Consider the following 24,994-nt stretch of genomic DNA (forward strand, 5'->3'; position numbering starts at 1 on the left):
TCAAGCTGGGTTTAGAAAAGGCAGAGGAACCAGGGATCAAATTACCAACATCTGTTGGATCATTGAAAAGGCAAGAGAGTTCCAGAAAAACATCTATTTCTGCTTTATTGATTATGCCAAAGCCTTTGACTGTGTGGATCACAACAAACTGTGGAAAATTCTGAAATAGATGGGAATACCAGACCACCTGACCTGCCTCTTGAGAAATCTGTATGCAGATCAGGAAGCAACAGTTAGAACTGGACATGGAACAACAGCCTGGTTCCAAATTGGGAAAGGAGTACATCAAGGCTGTATATTGTCACCCTGCTTATTTAACTGATATGCAGAGTACCTCATGAGAAATGCTGGACTGAATGAAGCACCAACTGGAATCAAGATTGCAGGGATAAATATCAATAACCTCAGACATGCAGATGACACCACCCTTATGGCAGAAAGTGAAGAGGAACTAAAGAGCCTCTTGATGAAAGTGAGAGAGGAGAGCGAAAAAGTTGGCTTAAAGCTCAGCATTCAGAAAACTAAGATCATGGCATCTGGTCCCATCACTTCATGGCAAATATGGGGAAAGATGGCAAAGATGGTGACTGCAGTGCTTGCTTCTTCTATAAGAAAAGTTATGACCAACCTAGACAGCATATTAAAAAGCAGAGAGACATTACCTTGCCAACAAAGGTCTGTCTAGTCCAAGCTATGTTTTTTCCAGTAGTCATGTATGGCTGTGAGATTTGGGCTATAAAGAAAGCTGAGTGCCAAAGAATTGATGCTTTTGAACTGTGTTGTTGGAGAAGACTCTTGAGAGTCCCTTGGACTGCAAGGAGATCCAACCAGTCCATCCTAAAGGACATCAGTTCTGAATATTCACTGGAAGGACTGATGCTGAAGCTGAAACTCCAATACTTTGGCCACCTGATGGGAAGAACTGACTCATTTGAAAAGACCCTGATGCTGGAAAAGATTGAAGGCAGGAGGAGAAGGGGATGACAGAGGATGAGATGGTTGGATGGCATCACCGACTCAATGAACATGAGTTTGAGTAAACTCCTGGAGTTGGTGATGGGCAGGTAGGCCTGGCGTGCTGCAGGCCATCGGTCGCTAAGAGTCAGACACAACTGACTGAACTGAACTGAACATGTAAGTGATATCATATGATATTTGTCTTTTTCTGTCTGACTTACTTCACTTAGTATGATAATCTCTAGGTCGTCTCTGTTGCTGCAAATGCTGTTATTTCATTCTTCCTTTATGGCTGAGTAGTATTCCATTGTGTATATGTATGTGTGTGTATATATATACACACACACACCACATAGTTTTTATCCATTCATTTGTTGATGAACATTTAGGTTTCTTTCATGTCTTGGCTGTTGTAAGTAGTGCTGCTATGAACATTGAGGAGCATGTGTCTTTTCGAATTAGTGTTTTCTCCAAAACAGGTGCCAAGGAGTGGGATTGCTAGATCATATGGTAACTCTGTTTTTAGTTTTTTAGGGAACTTCCATACTATTCTCCACAGTGGCTGCACCAATTTACATTCTTAACAACAGTATAAGAGGTTCTCTTTTCTACATGCCCTCTTCAGAGTTTGTTATTGGTAGACTCTTTGATGATGGTCATTCTACCTCTTTGTAGCTTTGATTTGCATTTCTCTGATAATTAGCAATGTTGAGCATCTTTTCCTGTGCCTGTTGGCCATCTGATGTTTTCTTTTTTGAAAGGTTTTATTTATTTATGTATTTATTTTTGATTTGTACACACTGCTGTATTTTATTTATTTTTGTCTGTGCTGGGCCTTTGCTGCTGCACATGGGCTTTTTCTAGTTGCATAGAGTGGGGTTACTCCCTACTTGTGGTGCATGGGCTTCTCGTTGTGGTGACTTCTCTGGTTGTGGAGCACAGCCTCTAGGCATGTGATCTTCAGTAGCTGCAGCATGCAGGCTTAGTAGTTGTGACTTGCTGGCTCTAGGACATGTGGGCTTCAGTAGTTGCAGAACAGGGGCTCATTAGTTGTGGCTTGTGGGCCCTAGAGCAGGCAGGCTTTGTAGTTGTGGCATTTAGGCTTCTCATTGTTGTGGCTTCTTTGGTTGCAGAGCACGGTCTCCAGGGTGAGTGGGCTTCTTTAGTTGTGGCATGCAGGCTCAGTAGTTGCGGGATATGGGCTCAGTTGCTCTGCAGGATGTGGAATCTTCCTGGACCAGGGATTAAACATGTGTCCCCTGCATTAGCAGATGGATTCTTATCCAATACCACCAGCCATCTGGATGTTCTCTTTGGAGAAATTAGACTAAAACTTCTTAAAAGTGATCAGGCTGCACTGCAATTAAGTAAGAGTATTTATTCACCAATCTCATCTCATTTCTATTTACATTCCTTCTTCAAGTAGGCAAATATGTCTCCTCCCAGTTAGCAGGTGGAAAAATTGAGAAACGAAGGTTTTCCAAGACTAATGAATTAAATTTCATACTAGCTTATAAGCTCTTGAAGTCAGGCATTGTATATCCATTTTATATTTTCTCAAGGTACTGAGATGGATTCTTGGAATTGAACTCCAGTTAAATGTAAATAACTGAGAGTGTGAATCCAGGTTACTGTTTGAGGTTAATTTAAATGTTTTAATAATTGTAATTTTCCTTTTTTGGAGTCTGTTTTTTTCTAGTCTAAAATTGTAATATTACTTGGAATTTTAGTCTGAAAGTTTCTTTTAGTTTAAAAGAAACCAGGCTTCAGATAAGGAAAATTATGAATATTAGCCCATTAAAATTAGACCCATAACATTAACCCGATTTAATTCACTCCCTCTACCCCAACACCTCCCTGGAATGAGTACTTGGTGTGAAATTTTTTTAAGGTTCCAGTGAAAATTCTGCTGAATCATTGAGGAGTGGGTTTGGTATTTCAGGTCAAGAACCATAAATAGATCCATGGTCAAAACTCCACAGTCTGCTCTTTGAAATCTAGCCAAAGGAAATAATTCAAAAGAAGAAAGAAAAATATAAGAACTTCATTGTAGCATTGCTTACAATATAAAGTAAATATGAAACCATTCACAGATACAAAAACATGTCCAGGTGAATTATGGCATATCTTATAGGCCATTGGACAGTTATAAATCAAGTATGAATATTATTTAGTAACATTGAAATATGGAAGAATATTTTAAGTTTTTACCAAATATTTTAAGATTAAAAATGTGCAGAACACTTGTGTTCCCTTTATCACAATTTGATGAAAATAAATGTATGTATATAGGAAATAGCACATCGACTTAAAGAAAGTATATTAGAGATGTAGGTACATTTTAGAATTTTCCTTTCATGTTACAATATCACATCAATAAACATTATTTCATTTTGATTAAAAATGTCAAAGTTATAAGACAATGAGAAAATCATTGAGGAGGCTTGTGTTTAACTTTATTGGTATACATTTTGGGTAATGTAATATCTTCCTTACATTGGAATCATTTGGTTTTGGCATCATTCTTCTAGAATAAACACCCAGGTTTTATTCTTTTCTAAATTATTTTCAGGATAATACTTGAAGTAAGCTTTCCTTAGTTTGTCATAAAATCTTCCTTGAGGAATGTCTTTGATCAAAGCATAATACTTGGTGATGCAACATCTGGTGTGCCTGTCTAGGACCAAGGTCCAAAGCTCTCACCATCACTATGCTTCTAACCAGTCCAGTGAACTTGGAAAAGGTGTTTAATTTCTCTGGGGTTGGTCCCTTCATGTGTCAGATGACCTTCTCAGACAATGATCTTTCAAGATTTCTTTATCATTGAATATAAATTTTAATTTCCAATTTACTTTTCTTAATTTCATGCTTTGTTAGATAACCTATTTGAGTTCTGAAATTAGTCTTGATTTTTTTTTTTAGACAAGTTTAATAGAGTCCTAAGTCTGGGAAGAGATTCCTGAAAAATCAGATTAAAATCCTAATGTTTTTGACATTTCATCTTTACTTTTGCTTCTTTGGAGTGGTTTGATTTTTGGATTCAAATAAGGGGTTTCCTGTGTCCCAACCATTGTGCTATCTGTATCTCTAGTGAGATGATTCCCAATTTTGAGCATACATCAAAATCTCCTGGAGGGCTTATTAAAACACAGATTGCCAGGCTTCAGCCCCAGAGTTTCTGGTTTAGAAAACATGGGGATCAGACCTGAGTCTGCAGTTCTAATAAATTCCAGCTGATGGCAATTACACTGGTCTGGGGACCACACTTGGAGGATGACTGCTCTCAAGAAATACTTGTAAAAAAAAAAAAAGAAATACTTGTATAGCAGCACAAGGAGGCATGCAGAAGAATGGGCATGCTGTTATGAATTGCAAAGTGTTAGAAACCACTTCAGTGACTAACAGGTGAATGGTCAAATGAACTGTGGTTATATTCATTCTGTGCTATTTTATATAGCAGTTAAAAAGAGTGAGGTAGATATCACTGTGCCATTGTATAGCGGTTAGGAGTGTTAGCTCTGGAGTCAGGTTGTCTGTGTTTGGAAATAGCTCTTCAACATTGAAGACAATGAAAACTCTGCATTATGATTTTAATTTAATATGTTGGAGTCACTTTATTTTATTCATAAAATAATTTTTAAAGGGAATGATGCCTTTAGCTATGCTCCTAATTTGGAGTGGATCTGCACTTCTTGAGGTCAGAGTTGTGGGCAAATAATCACGAGATCAGGGGTGACAGTTTCTACAAAAAATATTCTGACAAATGTGTGTTTTTAATTCTAACAAGCATTCATGATCTCAAGGTTATAAGTCAAAGTCCTGGGTTTTATTAAAGTTCTCTGCCTTTCATAACAAACAGATTAACAATTTAAAATGCATACTGTCAAGATTCAAAATAATTACAGATTTATTTGACCTTTATAATTACTAGAATTTAAATACTTACCTTCCCTCTTACCTATCAAAAAAGAGGCTAATTTTTAATTCATTGCTTCGGAAAGCACTTTACCCTAAAGGTTTCTGGTATTGAAGCTGAAGTCTTCTTTCTAGAATTTTTTATTTTATGTTGGAATATAGTTGATTTACAATGCTGTGTTAGTTTCAGGTGTACAACAAACTGATTTAGCTATACATGTTCGTATATCTGTTCTTTTTCAGATTCTTTTCCCATTATAGGTTATTACATCCTATTGAGTACAGTTCCCTGTGCTATACAGTAGTCCTTGTTGATCATCTATTTTATATATAATAGTGTGTATATGTTAATCCCCATCTTTTAATTTATCCTGCCTACCTTTTCCCTTGTGCCTGTGTGTGTGTGCTAAGTCGTTTCAGTAGTGTGACTATTTGTGACCCCATGGACTGTAGCCTGCCAGGCTCCTCTGTCCATGGGATTCTCCAGGCAAGAATATTGTAATGGATTACCATGCCCTTCTCCAAGGGATCTTCCTGATCCAGGGATCAAACCCACATCTCTTGTTGTCTCCTGCGTCGGCAGGTGGGTTTTTTACCATTAGCCCCACCTGGGAAGCCCACTTTTCCTTTGGTAACCATAAATTTGTTTTCTAAGTCTGTGAGTCTATTTCTGTTTTGTAAATAAGTTCATTTGTATCATTTTTTAGATTCCATACATAAGTGATATCACATGATATTTGTATTTCTCTTGTCTGACTTATTTTACTTAGTATGATAATCTCCAAGTCAATCCATGTTGATGCAAATGGCATTATTTCATTCTTTTTAAATATTATATATATGAGTAATATTATATATATATGTACCACATCGTCTTTATCCATTAATCTGTTGGTGGTTTTTAGGTTGCCTCTATGTCTTGGCTATTGTAAATAGAGCTTCAGGGAACACTGGGGTGCATATGTCTTTTTGTTTATGGTTTTCTCTGGATATATGCCCAGGAGTAGGATTGCTGGATCATATAGTAGCTCTAGTTGTAGTTTTTTAAGGAACCTCCAAACTATTCTTCATAGTGGTTGCACCAAGTTACATTTCATCCAACAGTGCAGTAGGGTTCTCTTCTTCATATCCTTTCCCTCATTTGTTGCTTGCAGATTTTTTAATGATGGCCATTCGAAATGGTGTGAGGTGATACTTCATTGAAGTTCTGATTTGCCTTTCTCTGATAATTAACAATGTTGAGAAGCTGATGTCTTCTTGTCTCAAGTTAATTTTGATCAAGAGTAATGTTAAATATTTGGGGCTATGATTTTTAATTCTACTTTGGCTACAAGCTTTGTGACTGTGGAAGCTCATTTCTTCCCTCTGTGCTTCAGTTTCTTCACCTGTGAGATGATGCTACCAGTACCATTCTCAAGGGGTTGCTATGAGGATTAAATTAGAGTATATGTTCCCAGGTGGCAGAGTGGTAAAGAATCCACTTGCCAATGCAAGATATGCAGGAGACACAGACTCGATCCCTGGGTCAGGAAGATCCCCTGGAGTAGAAAATGTCAACCCACTCCAGTATTCTTGCCAGGAAAACTCCATGGGCGGAGGAGCCTGGCAGGCTACAGTCCATGGAGTCGCAAAGAATTGGACATGACTGAGTGACAGGGCACACATCAGTATTCAGAACAATATTTAACTCAAAGCTGGTATTATTAAACATGGAAAGAGTGCTTTACGGCATAGTGGGTGTGAAAAATCAAGTTGGATAAGAATGTATCCAGTATGATACTGTTTATATAAAAATGCTCAAAACAATTCTGAATGCTTTTCATGGGTCAATGTACATGCATGTAAACACAAAAAAGATCTGGAAAAATAGTTTGGAAATTGATGTCAGCACTCACCTCTGGAGAGGGAAGGGAGGAACTGGATTACCTGGAAATATGGGCAAGGGGACTTTAGCTTTTTTGGTAATGTTATTTTAATTTTTACATGATAGATTTATTTGATAATATTTATGCAGTTAAAAATTACTAAGACAACCTATTTGTCTCAGAGAAAGCTACCTAATGGGTTTATTAAGGATTACAAAAGTAATTCATAATTTGAATTCAAACTGAAGAAATGATTGTTACATATGGAAATATCATCTTAATAAAACTGAAATTTTTGTTTTTTTTAAATTTTGGGTAATAATTCAGACCTACTTAACATTTATTTATTTAATTTGCTAATGAAAACAGTCTGAAATTTGTTTTCAGACTTTTTTCCCCCCTTAAAATGTTTTAAAATTTTTTCAATTTTGAAGAGCTGCATTTTTAATTCCCCAAGTAAGTTGTTTGCTATTAGTAGTTTTGGCAGAAGTGATACAATAATTTTCTTTTGTACTGTATTTATTCACAGCCAGGATCAATTGGCATAAATCAACACTGTCTCTTTTACAATTTTTAATAGTTTATGTCAATTTGTTAAATTATGAAAGGCATTTTGGTCTACTAGCTCCACTAATGAATTATGCATCAAACAGTTTTCATCTTGGTTAATATTTAAGATATAGTGGCAAATTCTCAGTTATGGACCATATACCTGCACTGAAATATTATGCTCTCTCTAGTTTTCTCTCCAGGTAGGAGAGGAAACTGATAAAAATGTATGTCTGAGAATCACAGTAGGGATGGAGCATTGATTAAGCAAATAATTTATGGTTGCTGTTAAGAGCCAGGAGAGGCTACAGATTGATTGGGGAACTTTTAAAATAGTGGCTGTCAAGCTTCAGTTTGTATCAGAATCTCCAAAGATCTCTTTAAAATGCAGATTCCTGGATCCTATTCCCAGAGAGAACAACAGAGGATTCTGATGCAGGCAGATTATGGGCTGTAAATTGAGAAGCATTGCTGGAGCCCCACTGTTAGTTACTGCTGCTGCTCCCACATGCTAGTTTCAAGGGCTGCCCTGGTCCAAAATATAACCTGTTTCTTCTTCAGCTGCCCAGAGATTAGGAAAAAAAGGATACCACACTGGTGGAGAGGAAATCAGGCTGTCAAAGTTCTGAGAGCCATTGGAATAGGTGGCTCATGTGTCTCCAGGTTAAGAGTCTTCATGCATCCTTGAAAAATGAAATAAAGAACAGAGCAAGTAGGTCTATAGATTGAATTTTTATTCCTCATATCCTCACACTACACATAGGGTCCCCATTAGAACTTGCAGTCCTTTATGTGCTCAATGAGATGCCCTTTTTCATAAAAAAAAAAAAAAAAATTTATCTTCAGGAGCTCAAGTTCATGCATTCTGCTGGGGACTGTTAATTTATTTTGTAATTTAATTTATGATTAGGCAACAAATCTGCATGCTAAGTGTGTTGTTGTTTTCAGTTGCTCAGTTGTGTCGAACTCTTTGGGACTGCATGGATTGTAGCACGCCAGGCTTCCCAGCCCTTCACAATCCCCCGGAGTTTGCTCAAACTCATGTCAATTGAATCAGTGATGCCATCCAATCCTCTGTCATCCCCTTCTTCACCTGCCCTCAATCTTTCCCACCTGCCCTCAATCTTTCCCAGCATCAGGGTCTTTTCCAATGAATCAACTGTTTGTGTCAGGTGGCCAAAATATTGGAGCTTTAGCATCAGTCCTTCCAATGAATATTCAGGGCTGATTTCTTTTTGGATTGACTGGTTTGATCTCCTTGCTGTCCAAGGGAGTCTCAAAGTCTTCTCCAGCCCCACAGTTCGAAAGCATCGATTCTTGGGTGCTCAGTCTTTTTTATGGTCCAACTCTCACATCTATACATGACTTACATCTATACATAGTTTTGACTATACAGACCTTTGTCAGCAAATTGATGTCTCTGTTTTTTTAAAGTGCTGTCTAGGTTTGTCATAGCTTTTCTTCCAAGGAGCAAGCATCTTTTAATTAACCCTTCTTCAAGACACCCATGTCTCAATAATCTCTAGAACCTGTAAACATGTTACATTTCATGGCAAATGGGAATTAAGGTTGCAGATGAAATTAAGGTTGCTAATCAACCAACCTTAAAATAGGGAGATTATCCTGGATTTATCTCCATGTGGCCCCTGTGTAAACTCAAGGGTCCTTAAAAGTAGAAGAGGGAGGTAGGAGAGGAGAAGAAAATGATGCAATGTAAGAAGGACTCTAGCTGCAATTTCTGGCTTTGAAGATGGAGGGGAGGGGACCACTAGCCAAGGGGTGAGGGTAGTAGCTTCTAGAAGCTGGAAAAACAAAGAAATGAATTCACTCCTGGCACCTCCAGATGGAAATGCAGCCTTGCTGACCTCTTGATTTTAATCCAGTGAGATCCTTGTCAAATTCCTGGCATACAGAACTATAAAATAATACATTTGTATTGGTTTAAGCCACTGGGTTTGTGGTTATTTGTTACAGTGGCACTAGGAAATAATTGCATTAGACAAGGCCTCTTGGGGTCATAGTCCCTTAGTCTAAAACAGTAATCTTTTTCCTATGGGAACATTAGCCATGATGGAAGACAAGTTTGGGAGATACCTGGAGGTACATGGAAGTCTGGTGACTTCCTCCAATCCCAACATACATGCTAAGTACATTCATACAGAGACCCCACTTCAACAACAATGACCCTGACCTGCTCCTGGGGCTGTAATTTCACTTCTGTGGTTGCCTGTAATTCTGGGTCCCTTGCCTTCCCCACCCAGCAGCCTTCTACACACATCCAGTTGTTTCCTGCACCATTATGAGGAATTCTGTACAAGTCCTTCCTCCAGAGAGGATAAATATTTCTTTCCATTAAGAGACTGGTATATTAGGTTCAGTGAGATCAGACATAGGAAGAAAAGAACTTGAAAATCACCTTTCTAACCTTCTTGACTCACGGCAAACTTCCAAATTTGGTGTTTGCTTAATAACTAGGCAACTTAGAAAGCTTGTTTCACATTTGTGGAAGTATTGGTTCTAGTTTTTCTGCAAGAGATGTGTCCATCCTAAAGGAGATCAATCCTGAGTGTTCATTGGAAGGACTGATGTTGAAGCTGAAACTCCCAATACTTTGGCCACCTGATGTGAAGAGCTGACTCATTTGAAAAGACCCTGATGCTGGGAAGGATTGAGGGCAGAAGGAGAAGGGGATGACAGAGGATGAGATGGTTGGATGGCATCATTGACTCAATGGACATGGGTTTGGGTGGACTCTGGGAGTTGGTGATGGACAGGGAGGCCTGGCGTGCTGCAGTCCATGGGGTCGCAAAGAGTCAGACATGACTGAGTGACTGAACTGAACTGAATTAGCCTGAGGTAGGTTCTGGACATTAAGTTTTAAAAATTTCTCAGCTGATTCTAATATTCAGCCAAATTTGAGAACCGTTGTCTTCAATCCAGATGTATGTATGTATGTGTGTGTGTGTTTAAATTTTATTTTTTGGCTGTGGTGGGTCTTTGTTGCTGCACAAAGGCTTTCTTTAATTGTGGTAAGTGGGGTCTACTCTTCTTGCAGTGTGTGGGCTTACTGTTGTGACTTCTCTTGTTGCAGAGGACAGGCTTTAGGTGCATGGCCCATTTTCCCTAGTCATCAAAATAAATTATATACTGAACAAATAAAACAAGTTTCAACAACAACAAGAAAAAATTAATAAGTTGTTAATGCATTTATTTATTCACTTATTTTAAAAAAGTTAATACCGTTGTGATCAAATACCTAATATTTAAGCTCTTTATCACAATATACATTCCATCTGACCAACATGATAGCTTTGAAACAGTCTAAAATTGTCTGACTTGTTAATGGTCAGTGATAGAACTAATTACAAGAAAGCATCATCTGTTAAATATAAAGAATACATTTGACTAGATGGAATGACAGGTGCTCAACTTATGAGAAACACATTCAACTCCTTTGCTGTGCTTTTAGCAGTAACTCAATTTTCCTTTACTGGGGTTTTGCCCTTTCATCGCCATTTTTGATGAATACGTGTCTACAAAGTATTATTCTTGTAGTTTGTTTTCTACTTCATTTTTCTTTGATTTTTCAAAAGTTCTAGAATCTCTTTTCCTGGGGAAAGATTCAGGCCACAGTCAAAGTGCATCTTTTGCCTCCCTCTGTTCTCCCCCTTCTCCTCCTTACTTCTGCAGAGAAGCTGGACACTCTGGTGGCTGTGGGAGGTTAGTGGATTATTAAAACTGGGGCCCATCCCCCCAGGACCCCTTCACTTGCCAGCCAAGCCAACTACCTTTCTCCTCCCATGGCTGTATCTCCCGAAATTGTTGAGATCACATTTACATGTACCAGGAAAGTGATTTATCCCTCCTAAGTGAAAACAGATCTTCCCCCAAATCTGCCTGTCCTAGTAAATGCTCAAGTACAATAATCAACACAGCAATTCTGTTTATTAGAGAGGAACTAGAATGAAAATTCAGAGGGTTCAGTGGACGGCAGCCCACTACCCTCAGGGTGGGCCTGTGGGCTGCCTATGTTTTTCCAGATGCCCAGGGGTTGTGTGAGCCCTCTGTGAATGCTGACTACTGACTTGCTTGGCAGAAGTCAGATGGCATATTTCTGTTTGGTGACAGCTTATCTTTTCTACCTTTTAGGAAACAGTGCTAAGGGCCCAGCTACTGAGCTTGTGTCCCTTCATTCTCTTTCTCCATTAAGTCTCCAGCCTCGGGCTGCTGTGAAGATGCTCCTGGACCACTGAGCTGACGAGCTATATGCGAGGGGCTCAGGAGGAGGGCACGCCCCCGGCTCTGCACCAGCACTGGGGCTTTGTCAGTGCTCCATTTGTGCCGACCAGTCTCAGCCTAGGTAATCAGTTCGGGGGCCAGAAAGCCATGTCTGGGGAGCATGAGAAGAACTGAGCTCCCATCCAGTGGTAGGCTTGTCCAGCAGCCATAGGGAGGGACTGGAAGAGTCCATGTGGCCCAAAGCAAACGAACCTAGGGGTTTATCCTGAGTTTTAACTTGAGAAGACAATAGACCTTCTATAGATCAGTCACCCAAGAGAGAAGGTCCAGAGGAAGGAGTGGACTCAGAGCGATTCCCTTCTGCTCTTCTTTGGGATTCGTGCAACTTGTATCACCCAGCAGCATCCAGCGGTCCCCACAACTGAGCAGTGTTAAGTCTTCTTTCCCTTTTTCTTCCTACCTAGTGGGCAAAAAGACGGCCCCGTGTGTTTCTGTTCCCTCAGCCTCTGCCTGTAGCCTGCTTCAGGACTGATGCACATAAACAGGAATAGAAGAGCGGAAGAGCTTGAGGTTTTACGCAGCGGGCAGTAGCAGCAAGAGAGTAACCAGGGAGGAGTGGATCCAGGAGAGGTGGGAGGTGCACTTTCTAAAATTTCTCCTGGGAGACAGACCAGCACAGAAGGTTTCTTTTTACAAAGAAGCACTGCCGGGAGATTCCCATGTTTCTTCATGGTTTTAATCAACAATTGATCTGATGGCTCTGTAGTCCACTGAGGTTGCTACTTATGGCTGTGAACACTTTGCTTCAGGGGATGCCCAGCACAGCACAGGCGTCCAGTGGTCAGAGAGGGTTAGACAGTTTAGATGGGTGTCCGGAATGGGCAGACCGGCTCCAGAGCCGGGCCATCCTCCCCTGACTCCAGTTAGTGCCTGAAGAGCACCTGGTCAGATCTGGCTTTTCCCAGTTGCTCCCAGTAGGAATCTCTAAGGTTCTCTTCCAAGATGGAGCCTTAGGCCAGCTCATTTTCCAAGCCTGGCTTATAGAGGAATGTCCATAGCTTCCATTTAAGAGCCTAGAACAGTCTTATTAATATTAGTAACAATAACAACTGTAAGTAACATTTATGGAGCACTTTGTATATACCAGGCATTTTATAAACTCTTAATAAAAATCCTCATAGCTGTAAAAAGTGCGGCAACAAACATTGGGATACATGTATCTCTTTCAGTTACAGTTTTCTTAGGGTATATGCCCAGTAGTGGGATTCTTGGGTCATATGGTAGTTCTATTGCCTAGTTTTTTAAGGAGTCTTCATACTGTCTTCCATAGTGGCTGTATCAATTTACATTCCCACCAGCAGTGCCAGAGGGTTCCCTTTTCTTCTGATCCTCTCCAGCATTTATTGTTTGTAGATGTTTTAAAAGATGGTCATTCTGACCGGTGTGAGGGGATACCTCATTGTAGTTTTGATTTGCATTTCTCTAATAAACAGTGTGGTTGAGCAACTTTTCGTGTGTTTGTTGGCCATCTGTATGTCTTCTTTGGGGAAATGTCTGTTTAGGTCTTCTGCCCAGTATTTGATTGGGTTGTTTGTTTTTCTGGTATTGAGCTGCATGAGCTGTTTGTATATTTTGGAGATTAATCCTTTGTCAGTTGTTTTGTTTGCATTTTCTCCCATTCTAAGGGTTGTTTTTTAATCTTGTTTATTGTTTCCTTTCCTGTGCAAAAGGTTTTAAGTCTCATTTGTTTACTTTTGTTTTTATCTCCATTACTCTAGGAGCTGGGTCAAAGAGGATCTTGCTGTGATGTATGTCAAAGAGTGTACTGACTATGTTTTCCTCTAAGAGCTTTAAATTTTCTGGCATTACATGTAAATCTTTAATCCATTTTGAGTTTATTTTTGTGTGTGGTGTTAGAAAGTGTTCTAGTTTCATTCTTTAACATGTACTTGTCCAGTTTTCTGAGTATAACTTATTGAAGAGACTATGCTTTCTCCATTGTATGTTTTCGCCTCCTTTGTCAAAGACAAGGTGCCCATAGGTGAGTGGGCATAGAAGTAACCTAGATATCCATCAACAGATGAATGGATGCAGATTTTGTGGTACATATACACAATAGAATATTTCTCAGCTATAAGAAAGACTCATTTGAGTCAGTCCTAATCAGGTGAATGAACTTAGAGCCTATTATACAAAGTGAAGTAAGTCAGAATGAGAAAGACAAATACTGTATATTAATTCATGTGTATGGAATCTAGAAAGATGGTACTGATAAACCTATTTTCAGGGCAGCAATGAAGACACAGACATAGAGAACAGACTTGTGGACCCAGAGGGAGAAGGAGAGGGTGGGAAAGAATAGCATGGAAACATATACATTACCTTATGTAAAATAGCAAGTGGAAGTTTGCTGTGAGACACAGGGAGCTCAGCCTGGTGTTCTGTGACAACCTAGAGGAGTGGGATGGGGAGGGAGATGGGATGGGGATTCAGGAGGGAGGAGACATAGGTATACCTGTGGCTGATTCATGTTGATGTATGGCAGAAACCAATACAATATTGTAAAGCAATTATCCTCCAATAAAAACAAAATCCTCATTACTGATGCACAAGAAAGGCATTAGCAAACCCACTTTCAGATGAGGGAAACATAGCTTAGGGAATGTAAGTTACCCACCCAAGGTCATGGGGCTGGTGGGTGATAATGTGTGACTCTGTTAGTGTGTTGACTCATCATGCAATGCAGCTCATGGCTTTCTTTTTAATACCACAAAGATGGTCACACCTGTCAGGACTGGGGGAGGTCTTGGGTGGTGGGATCACCTGACTGGGCCATTTGTTTTATAGTCAAGACAGACCTGCTGTTACACTCTAACTCTATCAGTAGTTGTGTGACAAGTGTTACTTAACCTCTTGGAACCTCAGTTTCCTCTTCTGTAACCCAGGTCTAATTATACCTACCTCATGCTGGTTGATTTTGAGATCAAAAAAGATAATGCTGGGTTTCCTAAATTTCATGCCTTTATGGTTTTTGCCAATTATTTAAAATTTGCCATAGGTTGACTTAAAGAAAAACAAGTAATTGAAGAAAGAAACCATATTACCACCATGAATGAAAAGCCATAAATGGAATATAACTAAGAATCCATAATTTTTTTAGGTAGAATTCAATTTTTTTTATCTTTAAAATGACCCATGATTATAACCAGAAGCACATATGCCATAGAAAATATCGAAATGCTGTTTATAAAGTGCCTAGATCAGAGCTCAGCCCAGAGTAGGTGATCAGTAAATGGTAGCCATTCTCCTCCTGCCCATCTCCTTTCTTCTTGTCCCTATTTTGTTGCCCATTCTCATCCTTGTCCCTGCCACATTGCCTCAGTCTGTGTAGCTGCACCTCTGCCTTTGTTTCCTCTCAGAACATTCTGCAACTGGCACTATGCCATTCTCCTTGGCCTGTTTGGAAAAGGTTCTATGTCTACCTTTTGTATACCTCTCTATGCAGGGAGGGAGACCCTCCAGGAAGGGCTGCTGTGAGGAGGTAGCCTTGGCCCCTTGATGATGTGGCATGTGGGACACTGAGCATGAACTATGGCCTGGCTGCTTGCTGCTGCTCTGGCCCTTAAAATTCATCCTGACTCTTTGTACACCAAAGTTCACAGCTACCCTTAAGAGACTAGCCTAAGTCACTACTTTTCCAAAAATCAGTTTAAAAAGGAAGAAATGATCTATGAAGTGATTATGAAGTTGGATTTTTCTTTAGTAAGTTTTAAAAAATTTATTTTAATTCACGTACAATAAAATCCACAGTTTGATGTATAGTTATCTGAGATTTGATAGAGTCCTATAGTCATCACCACAATCAAGATACAGAATAGTTTGATCATTCACAGTGCCCCCCCCAAATTCCCTCAAGTTACCCCTTGGTAGTTATATCCTGCCCCCATCTTCAACCTTTGGCAATTGCTGATTGTTTTTATGCCTTTAGTTTTGCCTTTTCCAGAATTTCATATAAACGAAATCATACAATACATAGTTTTTCTTGAATATTCCTTGTTTCACTTAGCATGATGCATTTGAGATTCATCCGTGTCATTACTTCTATCAGTAGTCTGTTTTGTTGTTGAATCATATTCCATTGTTATGCTATACCACAACTTTTAAAATTGAACTGTAGTTGATATATTGTGTTAGTTTCAGGTGTATTCCATTAAAGGTAATTGCAAGATACTGAATATAGTCCTCTGTGCCATATAGCAAATCCTTGTTGCTTATCTACTTTATATGTAGTAGTGTGTATCTGTTAATCTCATATTCCTAGTTCATTCCTTCCCCCAACTTTCCCCTTTGGTAACCATGTTTGTTTTCTATGTCTGTGAGTCTGTTTCTGTTTTGCATATAGATTCATTTGTATTATTAGATTCCACATATAAGCGGTATCATATAATGTTTGTCTTTATCCTACTTACTTCACTCAATGTGATTGTCTCTAGATCCATCCATGTCGCTGCAAATGGCAGGCATGATTTCATTCTTTTTCATGGCTGAATGGCTGAGTAATATTCCATTGTGTGTATATGTATGTGTGTGTATACACACACACACATATATATCACCTCTTCCTTATCCATTCACCTGTTGATGGACACTTAAGTTGCTTCTGTGTCTTATCAGTATCAGTTCAGTCACTCAGCTGTGTCTGGCTTGTGACCCCATGAACCGCAGCACGCCAGGCCTCCCTGTCCATCACCAACTCCCAGAGTCCACCAAACCCAGTCCATTCAGTCAGTGATGCCATCCAACCATCTCAGCCTCTGTTGTCCCCTTCTCCTCCTGCCTTCAATCTTTCCCAGGATCAGGGTCTTTTCAAATGAGTCAACTCTTCACATCAGGTGGCCAAAGTATTGGAGTTTCAGCTTCAGCATTAGCCCTTCCAATGAATATTCAGGACTGATCTCCTTTAGGATGGACTGGTTGGATCTGCCTGCAGTCCAAGGGACTCTCAAGAGTCTTCTCCAACACCACAGTTCAAAAAGCATCGGTTCGAATCCGCCGCTGGCTCCGACCCGGCGCCCGCCTAGGGCCGGTCACGTGGGGCCTAGAACGGCCGCGCCCAGGCGACTCGAGCGGAGCGTGGCGTGAGCCCTCGGGGCCAGAGGAGACCCGCCGAGGCCGCGGCTGCATGCAGGCGCGCGTAAGGCTCAAGATGACAAATAATGAACCAGATGGTACTATCATCAAGGAGAACTTAATTGATATCATAGCCAGAAAAATTAACCAGCTCCCAGAAGCAGAAAGGAATCTGCTTGAAAATGGATCAACATATGTTGGACTTAAGGCTCTCTGTGGCCTAATAGCAAATAGTCTTTTTCGACGCATCTTACATATGACACAGGCTCATACAGCTGCTGGCTTACTAATGGCAGTGAACCCATTTTTGACAGCAGATGTATCTTATAAAGGTTTTTTAAGTTTACCTTTGAATACAGGTGATCTGCATTGTGAAACCTGCACCATAACACGAGGTGGATTGGTTGGTCTTGTTTTCGGTGGCCTGTATACCCTGTTTTTTTTGGCTATCCCTGTGAATGGTGGCCTAGCAGCTAGGTATAATTCAGCCCTGCTACCAGAGAAAGGAAACATCTTAAATGACTGGATTAGGATTTCTAAGCCTTACTTTAGAAAGATGTTATTTCCCATTTTGCTCCAGACTGGGGATTTGCTGCATACCTTGGGTCTAGACAATATAAACTACTTATAAAGGCTCCTCAGTTACCAGAACCTGGCCTAGAAATTGAGTGATTGTTAAGCAAATCTGTACACAAAAATAAAACTATTAAAAAGCATCAATTCTTCAGCACTCAGCTTTCTTTGTAGTCCAACTCTCACATCCATACATGACTACTGGAAAAACCATAGCTTTGACTAGACGGACCTTTGTTGGCAAAGTAATGTCTCTGCTTTTTAATATGCTGTCTAGGTTGGTCATAACTTTCCTTTCAAGGAGTAAGCGTCTTTTAATTTCATGGCTGCAGTCACCATCTGCAGTGATTTGGGAGCCCCCCCCCCAAATAAAGTCTGTCACTGTTTTCATTGTTTCCCCATCTATTTGTCATGAAGTGATGAGACCAGATGCCATGATCTTAGTTTTCTGAATGTTGAGCTTTAAGCCAGCTTTTTCACTCTCCTCTTTCACTTTCATCAAGGGGCTGTTTAGTTCTTCTTTGCTTTCTGCCATAAAGGTGGTGTCATCTGCATATCTGAGGTTATTGATATGTCGGCTCATGGAAGACATATGAGGTTATATTCCATGTCTTAACTGTTATAAATAGTGCTGCTATGAACATTGAGGTGAATGTATCTTTTTGAATTAGAGTTTTCATCCTTTCCTGATATATGCCCAGGAGTGGGATTGCCGGATCATACTGTAGCTCTACTTTTAGTTTTATAAGGAAACTTCATACTGTTTTCTATAATGGCTTCACCAATTTACATTCCTACCAACAGTGTAGGTGAGTTCCCTTTTCTTCACACTCTTTCCAGGGTCTATTATTTGTAGATATTTTTTTATGATAGCCACTCTGACTGGTATGAAGTGTTACTTCATTGTCATTGTGATTCGCATTTCTCTAATAACTAGTAGTGTCGAAGATCTTTTTATGAGCCTGTTGTTCATCTATATAACTTCTTTGGAGAAGTAACGTATTAATACTTAGCTTTTTGCCCATTTTTTGGCTGGGTTTGAGGTGGGTTTTTAAGTTGTTTGAGCTGTTTGTATTTTTTGGAAATTAATCCATTGTCAGTTTCATCATTTGTAAATATCTTCTCCCATTCTGTAGCTTATCTTTTCATTTTGTTTATGGCTTCCTTTGCTGTGCAAAACCTTATAAATTTGATTAGGTCCCATTTGTTTACTTTTACTTTTAGTTCTTTCACTTCAGGATGCGGATCTAAAAAAGGTTTGTTACAATTTATATCAGAATGTTTTGCCTACATTCTTTTCTAGAAGCTTTATGGTATCATGTCTAACAGTTAAGTCTTTAGGTCATTTTGACTATATTTTTGTATGTGGTGTGAGGGAGTGTTCTAACTTCATTGATTTATGGCTGTCCAGCTGTCCCAGCACCACTTGCTGAAGAGATTGTCTTTTCTCCATTGTATATTCTTGCTTCCTTTGTTGAAGATTAATTGACTGTAAGTGCATGAGTTTGTCTCTGGGCTCTCTATTCCATTCCATTGATCTATATGTCTGTTTTTGTGCCAACACCACACTGTATTGATTACTGTAGCTTTGCATCATTGTCTGAAGTCTGGGAGAGTTATGCCTTCAGCTCTGTTATTTTTCCTCAGGATTGCTTTGGCAGTCCTGGGTCTTTTGTGATTTCATATAAATTTTTGTATTATTTGTTCTAGCTCTGTATGCCACAATTTTTAAATGCATTTCCCAGTTGAGGGACATTTGGAATGTTTCCAGATTATGGTGATTACAAATAAAACTGCCATAAACATTCACATACAGGTTTTTGTGTGAACACAGCTTTTAATTTCACTTTGATAAACCTAGGAGTGAGACTGCTGACTTATATGTTAGGTGTATGTCTAACTTTTTGGAAAAGTACCAATTTTCCAGTTGTTGTACCATTTAACATTTCACCAGCAGTGTATTAGAGTTCTAATTTTTCCACATCCTTGTCAACACTTGGCATGATCATGTTTTTTTTTGTTGTTGTTGTTTTTGTTAGATTTTAGGTATTATAACAGGTATGTAGAAAAATACCATTGTTTCTAAAATTGAAATACAATTCACATACCATAAAGCACCTTTTTAAAGTACAGAATTCAATGGTTTTCATCCAAAAGTAAGAAACCATCACCACTAATTCTATAACATTTTCATCATTCCAAAAAGAAACCCCATACCTTTTGGCAATCACTTCCACTCCCCTCTACCTAAGGCTCTAGAAACCATTAATCTTCTTTATGTTTCCATGGATTTGCCTGTTTGGAACATTTCATATAAGTGGACCTGTATATACCTTTCACAGCTGGTTCTTTTTACTGAACATAATGTTTTCAAGTTTCATCCACATTGTAACATATGAGTCATTCCTTTTTGTGGTTAATACAGTTAGTTTTCCTTATTCACAGTAGTTCTAGTCTATGAAGTCATTGTAAATGATGAATTAGCAGATATTGAACCCTTGGTTCTAGGAGAAATATATACATATATATTACATAGATTATAATCTTAAATCTGAAAAGTAACTCATTCTGGTAGATTCTAATTTCTTTCTTTCCTTTCTCTCTCTTTTTTCTTTCTCCTTCTCTCTCCCTGGGATAGGAGATTCAGAAGTGTTAAGTAACTTCTTGATGCTGCCTCACTAACTGGTACCAGGCCAGGTAGGAATACAAATCCTGTCAAGCTGGCTCCAGAGCCAGAGCTTCCTGCTGTCCACTGTGCTACCCCTAACTGGCTTGTCCCTTGGGCACTTCTGCATGAGGCTGAAAAGAGCATGCAGAGTCAGCTTTCCTGTCTCAGCTGGACATGAGCACTGCAGGAGGCTCAAGATTTTTGCTGCTCTGCACTGGTTGGTCAGTTCTAAACCTTGACGAAAGTCACAAAGGAAACCAAACTACCAGAGGCAAGTTTGTTGGTAAAGCTGCAATTGGGGAAAGACAACTTGGTTGTAATGACAGGTTGGTGCCATGGTTATGCAAGCACTCAGAGGGTTGAGGTCCAGCTCTGCCATTTGTCAACTGTGAATGTCTGGGCAATGCACTTCACTTACCTGAACCCCAGTTTTTTCACCTACTAAAGAGCAATGATGACAAGAGCTAGCTTTTCATCATCTTGTATCACAGTAGGATTCATTTCCAGTCAGACAGCAACTTCTTTTTCTGCTTTGCTGAAGACAGAAATAGTAGCTTTATGGGCTCTGAGCTCTGTTCTTTCTGGAAATTCATGGACTCATAGCCTATTTTGTAGATGTACAACTTCTAGCAAGTGGCTACCTTAGTTGTATGGTGTGTCATAAAAGCCTCATGAAGCATAATTTTGAAGAGTTAGTAATGAACATGAGCTGAGAAGGTAAGTAGCCCTGATTGAGAAGAGAGGGATGAGGGAAATGCACCCAGTGAGGGTGAAGGAAAGTTTGGATACTTTTTATTAGGAAAGATGAAATATATGTAAAAGCTCATTTCTCAAGTGTGGGAGAGCTTGGTAGGACTATTCAGGAGGAAAAGCTATGTTTTTGACATAGGAGAAATTATTGAGCTCTTTCACATATGTGTATGGGAAAGGTCACTCATAAGAAATTTTGTTTGTGGTTATGGATATCTGGGAATATTTGTGTTTATGTTTTCTTGGTAGAAATAGAATACTTGGACCAGTAGAGTTAGGAGAACCTGTGTTGGTCAGCATGATATTTGGCGATGTGGTGATGAGTCAGGAGGAGCAAGGAGAGTGTTCAGAAAGAGAAAAACAAATATCTAATATCAACGCATATACATGGAATCTAGAAAGATGGTACTGATGAACCTGTGTGCAGAGCAGCAGTGGAGAGGCAGATGTAGAGAACAGACTTAGGAACATGGCAAGGGGCAGGAAGGAGAGGGTGAGAGGAATGGAGAGAGTAGCATGGGAGAATATATACTACCACATATAAAATAGAGAGCCAGTGGAAATTTGCTGTATCACTCAAGGAACTCATACTGGTTCTCTGTAACAACTTCGAGGGGTGGGAAAGGTTGGGAAGTAGGAGAGAGCACTTCAAGAAGGAGGGGACATATGTACACCCTATGGCTAACTCATATTGATGTATGGCAGAAATGAAATCAATATTGTAAGGCAATTATCCTTCAATTATAAATTAAAAAAAAAAAAGAACAGTGTTGATGTTCTAGCAACCACAAGAGTGAGACAGAAACTAGTGTGGAACTTGGGGGATGTTTGCACAGAGGACAATATACCTTATCTGTTCATCTGGGAAGGGGGACGAGTAGTGCACAGAAGGAGATGTTCTGAGGCAGTGTGCTAGAGTCATCATGAGCATGGTAGCTGCCTGTTGTCTCTCCCATACCTGGCCCAAAAGAGTAAAAAGAATAGAAAGAACCCAAGTGTTTGTGAATCTGCCATCAGTTTCCTCCCAGAAGGGAAGGAAGACCCAGAGGGAAGGAAGGAGGGACTTGTTACCAAGGACTCCATGACAGGAAGAACCCCTGGGGATATTCACATCCCCAATAACTTTTAGCAAACCTGGTACTCTCACAAGATTTAGAATCAAAACAAGCATTGGTAGTTAACAACATCAAATAATGTTAGGGAAGAAATTCAGCTGGGTTTGTCCATGGTCCATAAAGGCATGGGCTGGGACATCCGCCTCTGGGATGTGCAGAAGCAGTGGGGGAAGATGAGGAGCCAGGGAAGCAGCAGGATGGGGATGAGTCCTGTGGCGTCACAGCACTGCAGTAACTCAGGGGAGGGTGAGCAGGACCCAGAGGAAGCTCGGCGGGACAGGCTCTGCTCTTTGCTAGGCTAAAGCACCAAGCAGAGCTAGTATTAACTACAGGAGAGAAGGAAAAAATCCAGGAGCCAGAAAAATCACAGCTATCACAACACATGACATTAGGCCTCTCTCCTTTTGAAAAGGGAACATATTTGTACATGGGAGGAAGGCACTTAAATGAAAGAAGATTGGGGAATAGCAGGAAGTTAAAAATCACACCAGAAATAGGGTGAGGATCCCACTGCTCTTTGCTGAAGTCTTCAGTAAACAGCAGCTGGGTAGAAGATAGATGAAGAAGGCACTCAACTCCCACCCATGGTGGCTTTAGTATAGTCAGTGGTAGACAGAAACGGATGGGGGCTGCAGCAGGAACTGAAGGCATAGTAAGTCCTTCTGCAAGGCAAAAGGAGGCAATCTAGACAAGAGTGCCTCAGCAAAAATCTCTAATTATTTTGGTGGTTTGCAATTGTTCTTGGGGAACAAAGATTAGAAGCATCAGTATAGAAGTGAGAGGCTTCTAAAGACCTGGATTTAAGGTCTCCATCTGTGACCTTGAGCCAGTTCCTAAAATTCTTAAGTCTCATTTTCTGAATATTAAAATAGAAGTAACAATAACTGTCTCACTCATCTCATTGGCAGTGGTAAAGATCAAATTAAATAAGGTATGTGAAATTGCTTGTTAAACTGAAACAATCTGCATTTTAATTTTTTTAGTTATATCATGGCTTTTAAGCATTTTTATTATAAAAGCAATAACTTCAGTTGACTTGGGTGCCATATTATCAAGGCCAAGTGTAAGCAGTACCTTCCAAGAGCATAGTTACAGTTAGTTCTTAATTATATTTATCATTAACACTCTTCTTCCAGGGGCATATCTGGCTTTGGGAAACAGATTCGTATTCATTGGTATTGATAAACTTGTATTGGAATTCTGAAAATGCCACATCACTTAGACAAAAAGAAAAAGCTCCATTGGAGCCTGTTTCTTCCTATATTTAACTTGGGGAAGAGGATCACGATTATTGTAAATTATGTAAACCTTAAAAATGTTTTTATGTTATCTCACCTGGAGTCAAATTAGGCAATAAAGTAATGGTGTCTTGAAAGAGACTTTAGGACTTGAGATACTGAATGAGCGACAAAATAAATTCAATCCAGAATCAGGGCCTGGGAATAAGATTCAACTTATTTCAGGAAATTCAACTCTGTTTCATGTTTAAAACGATTAGTCACCTTGCACTACAACAGAGTTATCCCTCCCTTGCAATTAGTTACAACCCTGCATTTTAAGGGGCTTAACATTAAACTCAATATGTCAGCAAATTTGGAAAACTCAGCAGTGACAACAGGACTGGAAAAGGTCAGTTTTCTTTCCAACCCCAAAGAAAAGCAATGCCAAAGAATGCTCAAACTACTGCACAATTGCACTCATCACACACGCTAGTAAAGTAATGCTCAAAATTCTCCAAGCCAGGCTTCAGCAATACGTGAACTGTGAACTTCCAGATGTTTAAGCTGGTTTTAGAAAATGCAGAGGAACCAGAGGTCAAATTGCCAACATCTGCTGGATCATCAAAAAAGCAAGAGAGTTCCAGAAAAACATCTATTTCTGCTTTATTGACTGTGACAAATCTTTTGACTGTGTGGATCACAATAAACTGTGGAAAATTCTGAAAGAGATGGGAATACCAGACCACCTGACCTGCCTCTTGAGAAACCTATATGCAGGTCAGGAAGCAACAGTTAGAACTGGACATGGAATAACAGACTGGTTCCAAATAGGAAAAGGAGTATGTCAAGGCTGCATATTGTCACCCTGCTTATTTAACTCATATGCAGAGTACATCATGAGAAATGCTGGGCTGGAAGAAGCACAAGTTGAAATCAAGATTGCTGGGAGAAATATCAATAACCTTAGACATGCAGATGACACCACCATTATGGCAGAAAGTGAAGAACTAAAGAGCCTCTTGATGAAAGTGAAAGAGGAGAGTGAAGAAGTTGGCTTAAAGTTCAACATTCACAAAACTAAGATCATGGCATCTGGTCCCATCAATTCATGGGAAATAGATGGGGAAACAGTGGAAACAGTAACTGACTTTATTTTTTTGGGCTCCAAAATCACTGCAGATGGTGACTGCAGCCATGAAATTAAAAGACGCTTACTCCTTGAAAGTTAAGACCAACCTAGATAGCATATTAAAAAGCAGAGACATTGCTTTGTCAACAAAGGTCCATCTAGTCAAGGCTATGGTTTTTCCAGTAGTCATGTATGGATGTGAAAGTTGGACTATAAAGAAAGCTGAGTGCCAAAGAATTGATGCTTTTGAAGTGTCTTGTTGGAGAAGACTCTTGAGAGTCCCTTGGACTGCAAGGAGATCCAACCAGTCCATCCTAAAAGAAATCAGTCCTGGGTGTTCACTGGAAGGACTGATGTTGAAGCTGAAGCTCCAATATTTTGACCACCTAATGCGAAGAGCTGACTCATTGGAAAAGACCCTGATGCTGGGCAAGATTGAGGGCAGGAGGAGAAGGGGATGACAGAGGATGAGATGGTTGGATAGCATCACTGACTCAATGGACATGAGTTTGGGTAAACTCTGGGAGTTGGTGATGGACAGGGAGGCCTGGCGTGCTGCAGTTCATGGGGTCGCAAAGAGCCAGACATGACTGAGTGACTGAACTGAACTGAACATTAAACTGGAACATTCTCTGTAAGAACATGAAAGCTTTGTAAGAAGAAAAATTTTGATAATGAGATGCTGACATCACACATTCTTGGGGCAAGATATTTCAGTCAGGGTCATCTCTCTAACCAGGATAGCAAAGTGTACAATTTTTTGTTGAGGAAAAGAATGATACAAATTTCTTACTAAGTCTGAAAATATTAGGACACAGGAAAGGATTTTCCAGTCCAAAACACTTTTCAACTTATGGATGAAATCGTCATCTGATGAGATGCAG

At 39.7% G+C, this 24,994-nt stretch overlaps 1 protein-coding gene across 1 annotated transcript; it reads left to right on the forward strand.

The window, feature by feature from the left end:
* Nucleotides 1-16,731: 16,731 nt before the first annotated feature.
* On the forward strand, nt 16,732-17,286 carry LOC122704412 (transmembrane protein 126A-like). The gene has a single exon (XM_043919047.1). It carries the CDS (start codon nt 16,732-16,734, stop codon nt 17,284-17,286), a length of 555 nt encoding a protein of 184 aa, XP_043774982.1.
* Nucleotides 17,287-24,994: the final 7,708 nt, after the last annotated feature.

The sequence above is a fragment of the Cervus elaphus genome, chromosome 12 (assembly GCF_910594005.1).
Source record: "Cervus elaphus chromosome 12, mCerEla1.1, whole genome shotgun sequence".
NCBI lineage: Eukaryota > Metazoa > Chordata > Mammalia > Artiodactyla > Cervidae > Cervus > Cervus elaphus.